The 12,500-nt window shown below is 58.6% G+C and overlaps 2 protein-coding genes across 2 annotated transcripts in view; both read right to left on the bottom strand.

The window, feature by feature from the left end:
- The window catches only part of UBE2J2 (ubiquitin conjugating enzyme E2 J2), a 24,467-nt gene that overhangs the window by 7,248 nt on the left and 4,719 nt on the right, over positions 1-12,500 (bottom strand). The window contains exons 2-5 of the mRNA XM_076056461.1: positions 11,449-11,489; positions 8,142-8,244; positions 6,960-7,098; positions 2,272-2,352 (exon numbers count right to left, since the gene is read on the bottom strand). Coding sequence (XP_075912576.1) covers positions 2,272-2,352; positions 6,960-7,098; positions 8,142-8,244; positions 11,449-11,489 — 364 coding nt within the window. The remainder of the gene's footprint in view (positions 1-2,271; positions 2,353-6,959; positions 7,099-8,141; positions 8,245-11,448; positions 11,490-12,500) is intronic.
- Positions 2,926-6,953, bottom strand: LOC142907162 (uncharacterized; the record flags this gene model as incomplete). Its single annotated transcript, XM_076056409.1, has 1 exon — positions 2,926-6,953. A coding segment is annotated over one exon (3,939 nt), but the record flags the coding sequence as incomplete, so codon positions are not given.

The raw sequence follows: 12,500 nt of genomic DNA on the forward strand, positions 1-12,500 counted from the left end.
TGTGGTGGTGGTGGTGACTGTGGTGGTGGTGACTGTGGTGGTGACTGTGGTGGTGGTGACTGTGGTGGTGACTGTGGTGGTGACTGTGGTGGTGGTGACTGTGGTGGTGGTGATGACTGTGGTGGTGGTGACTGTGGTGGTGGTGGTTGTGGTGTTGACTGTGGTGGTGGTGACTGTGGTGGTGACTGTGGTGGTGGTGGTGACTGTGGTGGTGACTGTGGTGGTGGTGGTGACTGTGGTGGTGGTGGTGGTGGTGACTGTGGTGGTGACTGTGGTGGTGGTGACTGTGGTGGTGACTGTGGTGGTGACTGTGGTGGTGGTAACTGTGGTGGTGACTGTGGTGGTGACTGTGGTGGTGGTGACTGTGGTGGTGGTGACTGTGGTGGTGGTGACTGTGGTGGTGGTGACTGTGGTGGTGACTGTGGTGGTGGTGACTGTGGTGGTGGTGACTGTGGTGGTGACTGTGGTGGTGGTGACTGTGGTGGTGACTGTGGTGGTGACTGTGGTGGTGGTGGTGGTGGTGACTGTGGTGGTGGTGGTGACTGTGGTGGTGACTGTGGTGGTGGTGACTGTGGTGGTGACTGTGGTGGTGGTGACTGTGGTGGTGACTGTGGTGGTGACTGTGGTGGTGACTGTGGTGGTGGTGGTGACTGTGGTGGTGGTGACTGTGGTGGTGACTGTGGTGGTGACTGTGGTGGTGACTGTGGTGGTGACTGTGGTGACTGTGGTGGTGGTGGTGACTGTGGTGGTGGTGACTGTGGTGGTGGTGACTGTGGTGGTGACTGTGGTGGTGGTGACTGTGGTGACTGTGGTGGTGGTGGTGGTGGTGACTGTGGTGGTGACTGTGGTGGTGGTGGTGACTGTGGTGGTGACTGTGGTGGTGGTGGTGACTGTGGTGGTGGTGGTGGTGGTGACTGTGGTGGTGGTGGTGACTGTGGTGGTGGTGGTGACTGTGGTGGTGGTGACTGTGGTGGTGACTGTGGTGGTGGTGACTGTGGTGGTGACTGTGGTGACTGTGGTGGTGGTGGTGGTGACTGTGGTGGTGACTGTGGTGGTGGTGACTGTGGTGGTGGTGGTGGTGGTGACTGTGGTGGTGGTGACTGTGGTGGTGGTGACTGTGGTGGTGGTGACTGTGGTGGTGGTGACTGTGGTGGTGACTGTGGTGGTGGTGACTGTGGTGGTGACTGTGGTGGTGGTGACTGTGGTGGTGGTGACTGTGGTGGTGGTGACTGTGGTGGTGACTGTGGTGGTGACTGTGGTGGTGGTGACTGTGGTGGTGGTGACTGTGGTGGTGGTGGTGGTGACTGTGGTGGTGGTGACTGTGGTGGTGGTGACTGTAGTGGTGGTGGTGGTGACTGTGGTGGTGACTGTGGTGGTGACTGTGGTGGTGACTGTGGTGGTGACTGTGGTGGTGACTGTGGTGGTGGTGACTGTGGTGGTGGTGACTGTGGTGGTGACTGTGGTGGTGGTGACTGTGGTGACTGTGGTGGTGGTGGTGGTGACTGTGGTGGTGACTGTGGTGGTGGTGGTGACTGTGGTGGTGACTGTGGTGGTGGTGGTGACTGTGGTGGTGGTGGTGGTGGTGACTGTGGTGGTGGTGGTGACTGTGGTGGTGGTGGTGACTGTGGTGGTGGTGACTGTGGTGGTGACTGTGGTGGTGGTGACTGTGGTGGTGACTGTGGTGACTGTGGTGGTGGTGGTGGTGACTGTGGTGGTGACTGTGGTGGTGGTGACTGTGGTGGTGGTGGTGGTGACTGTGGTGGTGGTGACTGTGGTGGTGGTGACTGTGGTGGTGGTGACTGTGGTGGTGGTGACTGTGGTGGTGACTGTGGTGGTGGTGACTGTGGTGGTGACTGTGGTGGTGGTGACTGTGGTGGTGGTGACTGTGGTGGTGGTGACTGTGGTGGTGGTGACTGTGGTGGTGACTGTGGTGGTGACTGTGGTGGTGGTGACTGTGGTGGTGGTGACTGTGGTGGTGGTGGTGGTGACTGTGGTGGTGGTGACTGTGGTGGTGGTGACTGTAGTGGTGGTGGTGGTGACTGTGGTGGTGACTGTGGTGGTGACTGTGGTGGTGGTGACTGTGGTGGTGACTGTGGTGGTGGTGACTGTGGTGGTGGTGACTGTGGTGGTGGTGGTGACTGTGGTGGTGGTGGTGACTGTGGTGGTGACTGTGGTGGTGGTGACTGTGGTGGTGGTGACTGTGGTGGTGACTGTGGTGGTGGTGGTGACTGTGGTGGTGGTGGTGACTGTGGTGGTGGTGGTGGTGATCACCGTGACGATGTCTGGAAACAGCTCAGTGAAGACTTTGTCCCTGAGGTTGAAGAGGCCGCTCTGAGCAGCCAGCTGCCTCTTCTGTCGTCACGGAGACGAAGGGGGGGGGGGGCAAGGAGGGGGCACGGGGGGGGGGGGGCAATGGAGGGGAGGGGCACAGGGAGGGGCATGGGGGGGGGGGTGAGCATGGGGGGTGAGGGGCACAAAAATAAAAGGGGGGTCCACGTGAGTCTCTACGAGCGAGCGACTGAGTGAGCGACTGAGCGAGTGACTGACTGAGTGAGCGACTGAGCGAGCGACTGACCGAGTGAGCGACTGAGTGAGTGACTGGGCGAGCGACTAAGTGAGTGACTGAGTGAGCGACTGAGCGAGTGACTGACCGAGTGAGCGACTGAGCGAGCGACTGGGCGAGCGAGTGACTGAGCGACTGAGTGAGTGACTGAGTGAGCGACTGGGCGAGCGACTGAGTGAGTGACTGAGTGAGTGACTGAGTGAGCGACTGAGTGAGTGACTGAGTGAGCGACTGGGCGAGCGACTAAGTGAGTGACTGAGTGAGCGACTGAGTGAGCGACTGAGCGAGCGACTGACCGAGTGAGCGACTGAGCGAGCGACTGGGCGAGCGAGTGACTGAGCGACTGAGTGAGTGACTGAGTGAGCGACTGGGCGAGCGACTGAGTGAGTGACTGAGTGAGTGACTGAGTGAGCGACTGAGTGAGCGACTGAGTGAGCGACTGGGCGAGCGACTAAGTGAGTGACTGAGCGAGTGACTGAGCGAGTGACTGAGCGAGTGACTGAGCGAGTGACTGAGTGAGCGACTGAGCGAGTGACTGAGCGAGTGACTGAGCGAGTGACTGAGCGAGCGACTGAGTGAGTGACTGAGTGAGCGACTGGGCGAGCGACTGAGTGAGTGACTGAGTGAGTGACTGAGTGAGCGACTGAGTGAGTGACTGAGTGAGCGACTGGGCGAGCGACTGAGTGAGTGACTGAGCGAGTGACTGAGCGAGTGACTGAGCGAGTGACTGAGCGAGTGACTGAGTGAGCGACTGAGCGAGTGACTGAGCGAGTGACTGAGCGAGTGACTGAGCGAGCGACTGAGTGAGTGACTGAGTGAGCGACTGGGCGAGCGACTGAGTGAGTGACTGAGTGAGTGACTGAGTGAGCGACTGAGTGAGTGACTGAGTGAGCGACTGGGCGAGCGACTGAGTGAGTGACTGAGCGAGTGACTGAGCGAGTGACTGAGCGAATGACTGAGCGAGTGACTGAGTGAGCGACTGAGCGAGTGACTGAGCGAGTGACTGAGCGAGTGACTGAGCGAGCGACTGAGTGAGTGACTGAGCGAGCGACTGAGTGAGTGACTGAGCGAGCGACTGAGTGAGTGACTGAGCGAGCGACTGAGTGAGCGACTGAGTGAGTGACTGAGCGAGTGACTGAGTGAGCGACTGAGCGAGTGACTGAGTGAGCGACTGAGTGAGCGACTGAGCGAGTGACTGAGTGAGCGACTGAGCGAGTGACTGAGTGAGTGACTGAGTGAGCGACTGAGTGAGCGACTGAGCGAGCGACTGAGTGAGCGACTGAGCGAGTGACTGAGTGAGTGACTGAGCGAGTGACTGAGTGAGTGACTGAGTGAGCGACTGAGCGAGCGACTGAGCGAGCGACTGAGTGAGCGACTGAGCGAGTGACTGAGCGAGCGACTGAGTGAGCGACTGAGTGAGTGACTGAGTGAGCGACTGAGCGAGTGACTGAGCGAGCGACTGAGCGAGTGACTGAGTGAGCGACTGAGCGAGCGACTGAGCGAGCGACTGAGTGAGCGACTGAGTGAGCGACTGAGTGAGCGACTGAGTGAGCGACTGAGCGAGTGACTGAGTGAGCGACTGAGCGAGTGACTGAGCGAGTGACTGAGCGAGTGACTGAGCGAGTGACTGAGTGAGCGACTGAGCGAGTGACTGAGCGAGTGACTGAGCGAGCGACTGAGCGAGTGACTGGGCGAGTGACTGAGCGAGTGACTGAGCGAGCGACTGAGTGAGCGACTGAGCGAGTGACTGAGTGAGCGACTGAGCGAGTGACTGGGCGAGTGACTGAGCGAGTGACTGAGCGAGCGACTGAGCGAGCGACTGAGCGAGTGACTGAGTGAGTGACTGAGTGAGCGACTGAGTGAGTGACTGAGCGAGCGACTGAGCGAGCGACTGAGTGAGTGACTGAGCGAGCGACTGAGTGAGTGACTGAGTGAGTGACTGAGTGAGTGACTGGGCGAGTGACTGAGTGAGCGACTGAGCGAGTGACTGAGCGAGTGACTGAGTGAGTGACTGAGCGAGTGACTGAGTGAGTGACTGAGCGAGCGACTGAGCGAGTGACTGAGTGAGTGACTGAGTGAGTGACTGGGCGAGTGACTGAGTGAGCGACTGAGCGAGCGACTGAGCGAGTGACTGAGTGAGTGACTGAGTGAGTGACTGAGTGAGCGACTGAGTGAGTGACTGAGTGAGTGACTGAGCGAGCGACTGAGTGAGTGACTGAGTGACTGAGTGAGTGACTGAGCGAGCGACTGAGTGAGTGACTGAGCGAGCGACTGAGTGACTGAGTGACTGAGTGAGCGACTGAGTGAGTGACTGAGCGAACGACTGAGCGAGCGACTGAGTGAGCGACTGAGCGAGTGACTGAGCGAGCGACTGACTGAGCGACTGAGTGAGCGACTGAGTGAGCGACTGAGCGAACGACTGAGTGAGTGACTGAGTGAGCGACTGAGCGAACGACTGAGTGAGCGACTGAGCGAGCGACTGAGCGAGTGACTGAGCGAGCGACTGAGTGAGTGACTGAGTGACTGAGCGAGTGACTGAGCGAGCGACTGAGTGACTGAGCGACTGAGCGAGCGACTGAGTGAGTGACTGAGTGAGTGACTGAGCGAGTGACTGAGTGAGTGACTGAGTGAGTGACTGAGCGAGCGACTGAGTGAGCGACTGAGTGAGCGACTGAGTGACTGAGTGAGTGACTGAGCGAGCGACTGAGTGAGCGACTGAGTGTGTGACTGAGCGAGCGACTGAGTGAGTAACTGAGTGAGCGACTGAGTGAGTGACTGAGTGAGCGACTGAGCGAGTGACTGAGTGAGTGACTGAGTGAGTGACTGAGTGAGTGACTGAGCGAGCGACTGAGTGAGCGACTGAGTGAGCGACTGAGTGACTGAGTGAGTGACTGAGCGAGCGACTGAGTGAGCGACTGAGTGTGTGACTGAGCGAGCGACTGAGTGAGTGACTGAGTGAGCGACTGAGTGAGTGACTGAGTGAGCGACTGAGCGAGTGACTGAGTGAGCGACTGAGTGAGTGACTGAGTGAGTGACTGAGTGAGTGACTGAGTGAGCGACTGAGTGAGCGACTGAGTGACTGAGTGAGTGACTGAGTGAGCGACTGAGTGAGCGACTGAGTGACTGAGTGAGTGACTGAGCGAGTGACTGAGTGAGTGACTGAGTGAGTGACTGAGTGAGTGACTGAGTGAGCGACTGAGTGAGCGACTGAGTGACTGAGTGAGTGACTGAGCGAGCGACTGAGTGAGCGACTGAGTGAGCGACTGAGCAAGTGACTGAGTGAGCGACTGAGTGACTGAGTGAGTGACTGAGCGAGTGACTGAGCGAGCAACTGAGCGAGTGACTGAGTGAGCGACTGAGTGAGCGACTGAGCGAGTGACTGAGTGAGCGACTGAGTGAGTGACTGAGCGAGCGACTGAGTGAGCGACTGAGCGAGCGACTGAGTGAGCGACTGAGCGAGCGACTGAGTGAGCGACTGGGCGAGTGACTGAGTGAGCGACTGAGTGAGCGACTGAGTGAGCGACTGAGTGAGTGACTGAGTGAGTGAGTGAGCGACTGAGCGAGTGACTGAGCGACTGAGTGAGTGACTGAGTGAGTGACTGAGTGAGTGACTGAGCAAGCGACTGGGCGAGCGACTGAGTGAGCGACTGAGTGAGTGACTGAGTGAGCGACTGAGCGAGTGACTGAGTGAGCGACTGAGCGAGCGACTGAGTGAGTGACTGAGCGAGTGACTGAGCGAGCGACTGAGTGAGCGACTGAGCGAGCGACTGAGTGAGCGACTGAGCGAGCGACTGAGTGAGTGACTGAGCGAGCGACTGAGCGAGTGACTGAGCGAGCGACTGAGTGAGTGACTGAGTGAGTGACTGGGCGAGCGACTGAGTGAGTGACTGAGTGAGCGACTGAGTGAGTGACTGAGTGAGCGACTGAGTGAGTGACTGAGTGAGTGACTGAGTGAGTGACTGGGCGAGTGACTGAGTGAGTGACTGAGTGAGTGACTGAGCGAGTGACTGAGCGAGCGACTGAGCGAGCGACTGAGTGAGTGACTGGGCGAGTGACTGGGCGAGTGACTGAGCGAGTGACTGAGCAAGCGACTGAGCGAGTGACTGAGCGAGTGACTGAGCAAGCGACTGAGCGAGTGACTGAGTGAGCGACTGAGCGACTGAGCGAGCGAGTGACTGGGCGAGCGACTGAGCGAGCGACTGAGCGAGTGACTGAGCGAGCGACTGAGCGAGTGACTGAGTGAGCGACTGAGTGAGCGACTGAGTGAGTGACTGAGTGAGTGACTGAGTGAGCGACTGAGTGAGCGACTGAGTGAGTGACTGGGCGAGCGACTGGGCGAGCGACTGGGCGAGCGAGCGACTGGGCGAGCGAGCGACTGGGCGAGCGAGTCACTCACGGTGTAGTCCGAGGTGTCGATGCTGCCCAGCGTGGCTCCACGCTCCACCATGAAGCTGAGCAGCCCCGTGAGGATGGTGGACACCGACCACGCCGGGTTCCATGAGTCCGGGTGGAAGTCGCTGATCGACAGACACAGCCTGAGGCAGACAGCAGTGGACAACAGACGGGGTGAGCGGGGGGGTGAGCGGGGGGGTGAGCGGGGGGGTGAGCGGGGGGGTGAGCGGGGGGGTGAGCGGGGGGGTGAACGGGGGGGTGAGCGGGGGGGTGAGAGGGGGGGGTGAGCGGGGGGGTGAGTGTGAGTGGCTGAGTAAGCGGCTGAGTGAGTGAGTGGCTGAGTGAGTAGGTGAGTGAGTGGGTGGGTGAGTGGTTGGCTGAGTGAGTGGGTGATTGAGTGGCTGAGAAAGTGGCTGAGCGAGTGGCTGAGTGAGTGGCTGAGTGAGTGAGTGATTGGCTGAGTGGGTGGCTGAGTGAGTGAGTGGTTGAGTGAGTGGGTGGGTGAGTGGGTGGCTGAGTGAGTGGGTGAGTGAGTGGCTGAGTGAGTGGCTAAGCGAGTGGCTGAGCGAGTGGGTGAGTGAGCGGCTGAGTGAGTGGCTGAGTGAGTGAGTGGCTGAGTGAATGAGTGGCTGAGTGAGTGGGTGACTGTGTGAGTGAGCGGTTGAGTGAGTGAGCGGCTGAGTGAGTGGGTGGCTGAGTGACTGAGCGGCTGAGTGAGTGGCTGAGTGAGTGAGCGGCTGAGTGAGTGGGTGGCTGAGTGACTGAGTGGCTGATTGAGTGGGTGGCTGAGTGACTGAGTGGCTGAGTGAGCGGGTGGCTGAGTGAGTGAGTGAGTGGCTGAGTGAGTGGCTGAGTGAGTGGGTGGCTGAGTGACTGAGTGGCTGAGGGCGTGGCTGAGTGAGTGGCTGAGTGAGTGGCTGAGCGGGTGGCTGAGTGAGCGGGTGGCTGAGTGAGTGAGTGGCTGAGTGAGTGGCTGAGTGAGTGGGTGGCTGAGTGACTGAGTGGCTGAGGGCGTGGCTGAGTGAGTGGCTGAGTGAGTGGCTGCGCGGGTGGCTGAGTGAGCGGGTGGCTGAGTGAGTGGCTGAGTGAGTGGCTGAGTGAGTGGGTGGCTGAGTGAGTGGGTGGCTGAGTGACTGAGTGGCTGAGCGCGTGGCTGAGTGAGTGGCTGAGTGAGCGGGTGGCTGACCGCGTGTTGCACTTGAAGCGACCGTTGGGTGTCACCATGTAGATGCTGGGTGGCTTGAAGGGGAATTCTCGCGGGAACAGCAGCCGACCATGGTACAGCCCCCCTGTGGCAGCCACACACACACACACACGCACACACACACGCACACACACACACGCACACACACACACGCACACACACACGCACACACGCACACGCACACACACGCACACACACACACACGCACACGCACACACACACGCACACACACACACACACGCACACACACACACGCGCACACACACACACACGCACACGCACACACACACGCACACACACACACACACGCACACACACACACGCGCACACACACACACACACGCACACACACACGCACACACACACACGCACACACACGCACGCACACACGCACACACACACGCACACACGCACACACACACACGCACGCACGCACACACGCACACACGCACACACACACACGCAAAAATTACAAAGATTCCCCTTATAGCCTTAACAGACTGCAGGGGCAAGTGCTGTTAGCTAACAGCAGCACCCTGTGAAGGCCGGAACGGTACACGAGGGGGTGGGTGGCCAGCACCACGCCCGGCCGCCTTTGTCTCCCCAGTGGCCATGTTTACTTGCACATCGCACCAGGCACTTATTTGAGGCTGAGTTGACCTAGGGTGGGTTGAGTGGGTGGGTGGGTGAGTGGGTGGGTGGGTGGGTGAGTGGGTGGGTGGGTGAGTGGGTGAGAGGGTGGGTGGGTGAGTGGATGGGTGAGTGAGTGAGTGGGTGAGTGGGTGAGAGGGTGGGTGGGTGAGAGGGTGGGTGGGTGGCTGAGAGGGTGGGTGGGTGCGTGAGAGGGTGGGTGGATGGGCGGCTGAGAGGGTGGGTGGGTGGGTGAGTGAGTGAGTAGGTGGGTGAGTGGGTGGGTGGGTGGGTGAGTGAGTGAGTGGGTGAGAGGGTGGGTGGGTGAGAGGGTGGGTGGGTGAGAGGGTGGGTGGGTGAGAGGGTGGGTGGGTGGGTGAGTGAATGGGTGAGTGGGTGAGTGAGTGAGTGGGTGAGTGGGTGGGTGAGTGGGTGGGTGAGAGGATGCCAAGGATGCCCTGGTGGTCCCCCTCTTTAAGAAGGGGGACCGCACAGACTGTAACAACTACAGGGGCATCTCACTCCTCAGTGTGCCGGGAAAGGTCCTGGCAAGGATTATTCAACATCGCCTTGCCAGGCACGCTGAGGAGAGGCTTGCGGAGCCCCAATGCGGTTTCAGGAAAGGGCGGTCCTGCACAGATGCCATATTTTCTGTCTGTCTGCTACAGCAGAGGTGTAGGGAATTCCAACAAGACCTACATCTCTGCTTTATTGACCTGGTCAAGGCCTATGATACCATCAGTAGGCCTGGGCTCTGGGTTGTTCTTCGTGCTTTTGGAGTACCTGACCCTCTGCTCACGATCATTAAGGACCTTCATGATGGTGAACGGGCCAGGGTAAAACTACGTGGCCGGGAGTCAGAGCCATTCCCTGTACACCTTGGGGTGCGACAGGGATGTCCTCTGGCTCTCACACTGTTTAACATCTATTTTGACCACGTAGTTCGTGAAGCCTTCAATAGCTGTACCGGGGGAATCACCATATGGTACAGATATAATGGGAGGCTAATCGATGCCCGGGTGCGGTCAAGGGATGGCTCCCTATTGCTCAACCACGTTATGTATGCTGATGATTTGGTAATAGCTGCTCATTCAGAGGAGGAGTTGGAGACGCTGCTGCTGAGACTGGAGCGTGCCACTAAGAGGTGGGGCCTTACCATCAGCCCCACCAAAACTAAGCACCTGCCTGGGAATTTTGTACCATCGGACACTCCACCCCCACAACTCCCAATCGGTGATGGGGCAGTTGTGGAGAGAGTGGAGAGTTTCCCATACCTGGGCAGTGTGCTTATGACCGGCTCCAGGTTAACAGCAGAGGTTTCACTCGGAATCAGTCGAGCGGCAATATCTTTTCATCGGTTGCGTAACGCTGTGTGGAAGCTACCTGGTCTGTCGCTCCGCACTAAGCTTCAGGTCTTCTCGGCCACGGTCATTCCCTCCCTTCTCTACGCTTGCGAAACGTGGACCCCCCTAATGGAACATCTTCGCCGGTTAGAAACATTTAGGCTGGCCTGCCTACGATCCATCCTGGGTTTAACCAGACTGGATTGTGTGAGGAGCTCAAAAATCCTTGAAAGATCTGGGCAAGGTCCCATCGGTGAGCTCCTCCGGCGGGCAAAGCTGCGATGGCTGGGTCATGTAGCCCGCATGCCCAGCCACCGCATGCCGAAACAGCTTTTGTTCGGCCGGATTGAGGGGGCTAAGCGGGCGCGGCACGGGCTAGAGAAGAGATGGAGTGATGTGGTACAGGAGGACGTGGAGCTGAGTGGACTTGCCGATGACTGGTACCAGCGGTGTCAAGATCGGCCTCTGTGGAGGAGGCTCGTGAAGGACGCTACTGGGCAGTTGGAGGTAGTCGCCCTCCAACAACAACGGAGGGCGGAGGAGCGACGCTCACAACAACGAGCGGAGCGCCGGGTGGCTAAAGCACAGCAGGTTGGCACAGTAGGGGGCACAGGTGGTGCATCAGCCAGTCATCTCAGTCAGTCGACCCGTGGCACCTGGGTCTGCCCAGTGACCTCCTGCCAGCGGGCGTTCGACACTTCACGTGGCCTCACGGTGCACATAGCCTGGCACAAGCGTCGTGGTGACATCACCGCCACTTAGTGGCGAATGGCGGTTGTTGTTGGGTGGGTGGGTGAGTGGGTGAGTGGGTGGGTGGGTCGGTGAGTGGGTGGGTGGGTGAGTGGGTGGGTGGGTGAGTGGGTGGGTGGGTGGGTCGGTGAGTAGGTGAGTGAGTGAGTGGGTGGGTGAGTGAGTGGGTGGGTGAGTAGGTGGGTAAGTGGGTGGGTGGGTGAGTGGGTGGGTGTGTGGTGGGTCGACGGGTGGGTGGGTGTGTGGGTGAGTAGGTCGGTGGGTGGGTGAGTGGGTGGGTGAGTGGGTGGGTGAGTGGGTGGGTGAGTGGGTGGGTGAGTGGGTGGGTGGGTGGTTGGGTGAACGAGTGGATGGGTGAGTGAGTGGGTGAACGAGTAGGTGAGTGGGTGGGCGAGTGAGTAAGTGGGTGAGTGAGTGGGTGAGTGGGTGAGTGAGTGGGTGAGTGCATGGGTGAGCGAGTGGATGTGTGGACTGGTGAGTGAGTGGGTGAGTAAGTGGGTGAGCGGGTGGGTGAGCGGGTGGGTGAGTTTGTGAGCGAGTTGGTGAGTGGGTGAGCAAACCCTCACCCTCATAAGGGGTCTTCTCAGGACCACGCACCACATAATGCCTGCACACACACACAGACACAGACACACACACACCACACACACACACACAGACACACACCACACACAGACACACACACACAGACACACACCGACACACACACACACACACCACACACAGAGACACACACACCACACACACACACACACAGACACACACGCACAACACGCAACACACACGCACACACACACACACAACACACACAGACACACACACAACACACACAGACACACACACAGCACACACGCACACACAGACACACACACACAGCACACACGCACACACAGACACACACACCACACACAGACACACACACAACACACACAGACACACACACACAACACACACAGACACACACAAAGACACACACACACACCACACACACACAGATGCACACAAAGACACACACACAAAGACACACACACACCACACACACACACAAAGACACACACAGACACACACGCACCACACACACACACACACACAAAGACACACACAGACACACACACATCACACACCACACACAAAGACACACAAAGACACACACACACCCACACACACACAGACACACACACACCCACACACAGACACACCCACACACAGACACACACACACACACACCACACAAAGACACACCACACACACACACACCACACACACACACAGACGCACACAAAGTCACACACACAAAGACACACACACACACCACACACAGACACACACACACCACACACACACACACACAAAGACACACACAGACACACACACATCACACACCACACACAAAGACACATAAAGACACACACACACACCCACACACACACAGACACACACACACCCACACACACCACACACACACACCACACACAAAGACACACCACACACACACACCACACATACACACACCACACACACACAGACGCACACAAAGACACACACACAAAGACACACACACACCACACACACACACAGACACACACACACCACACACACACACACACACAAAGACACA

This window comes from Petromyzon marinus, chromosome 75 (assembly GCF_048934315.1).
Source record: "Petromyzon marinus isolate PM22_M1 ecotype Great Lakes invasive population chromosome 75, UKy_Petmar_22M1.pri1.0, whole genome shotgun sequence".
Lineage (NCBI taxonomy): Eukaryota > Metazoa > Chordata > Hyperoartia > Petromyzontiformes > Petromyzontidae > Petromyzon > Petromyzon marinus.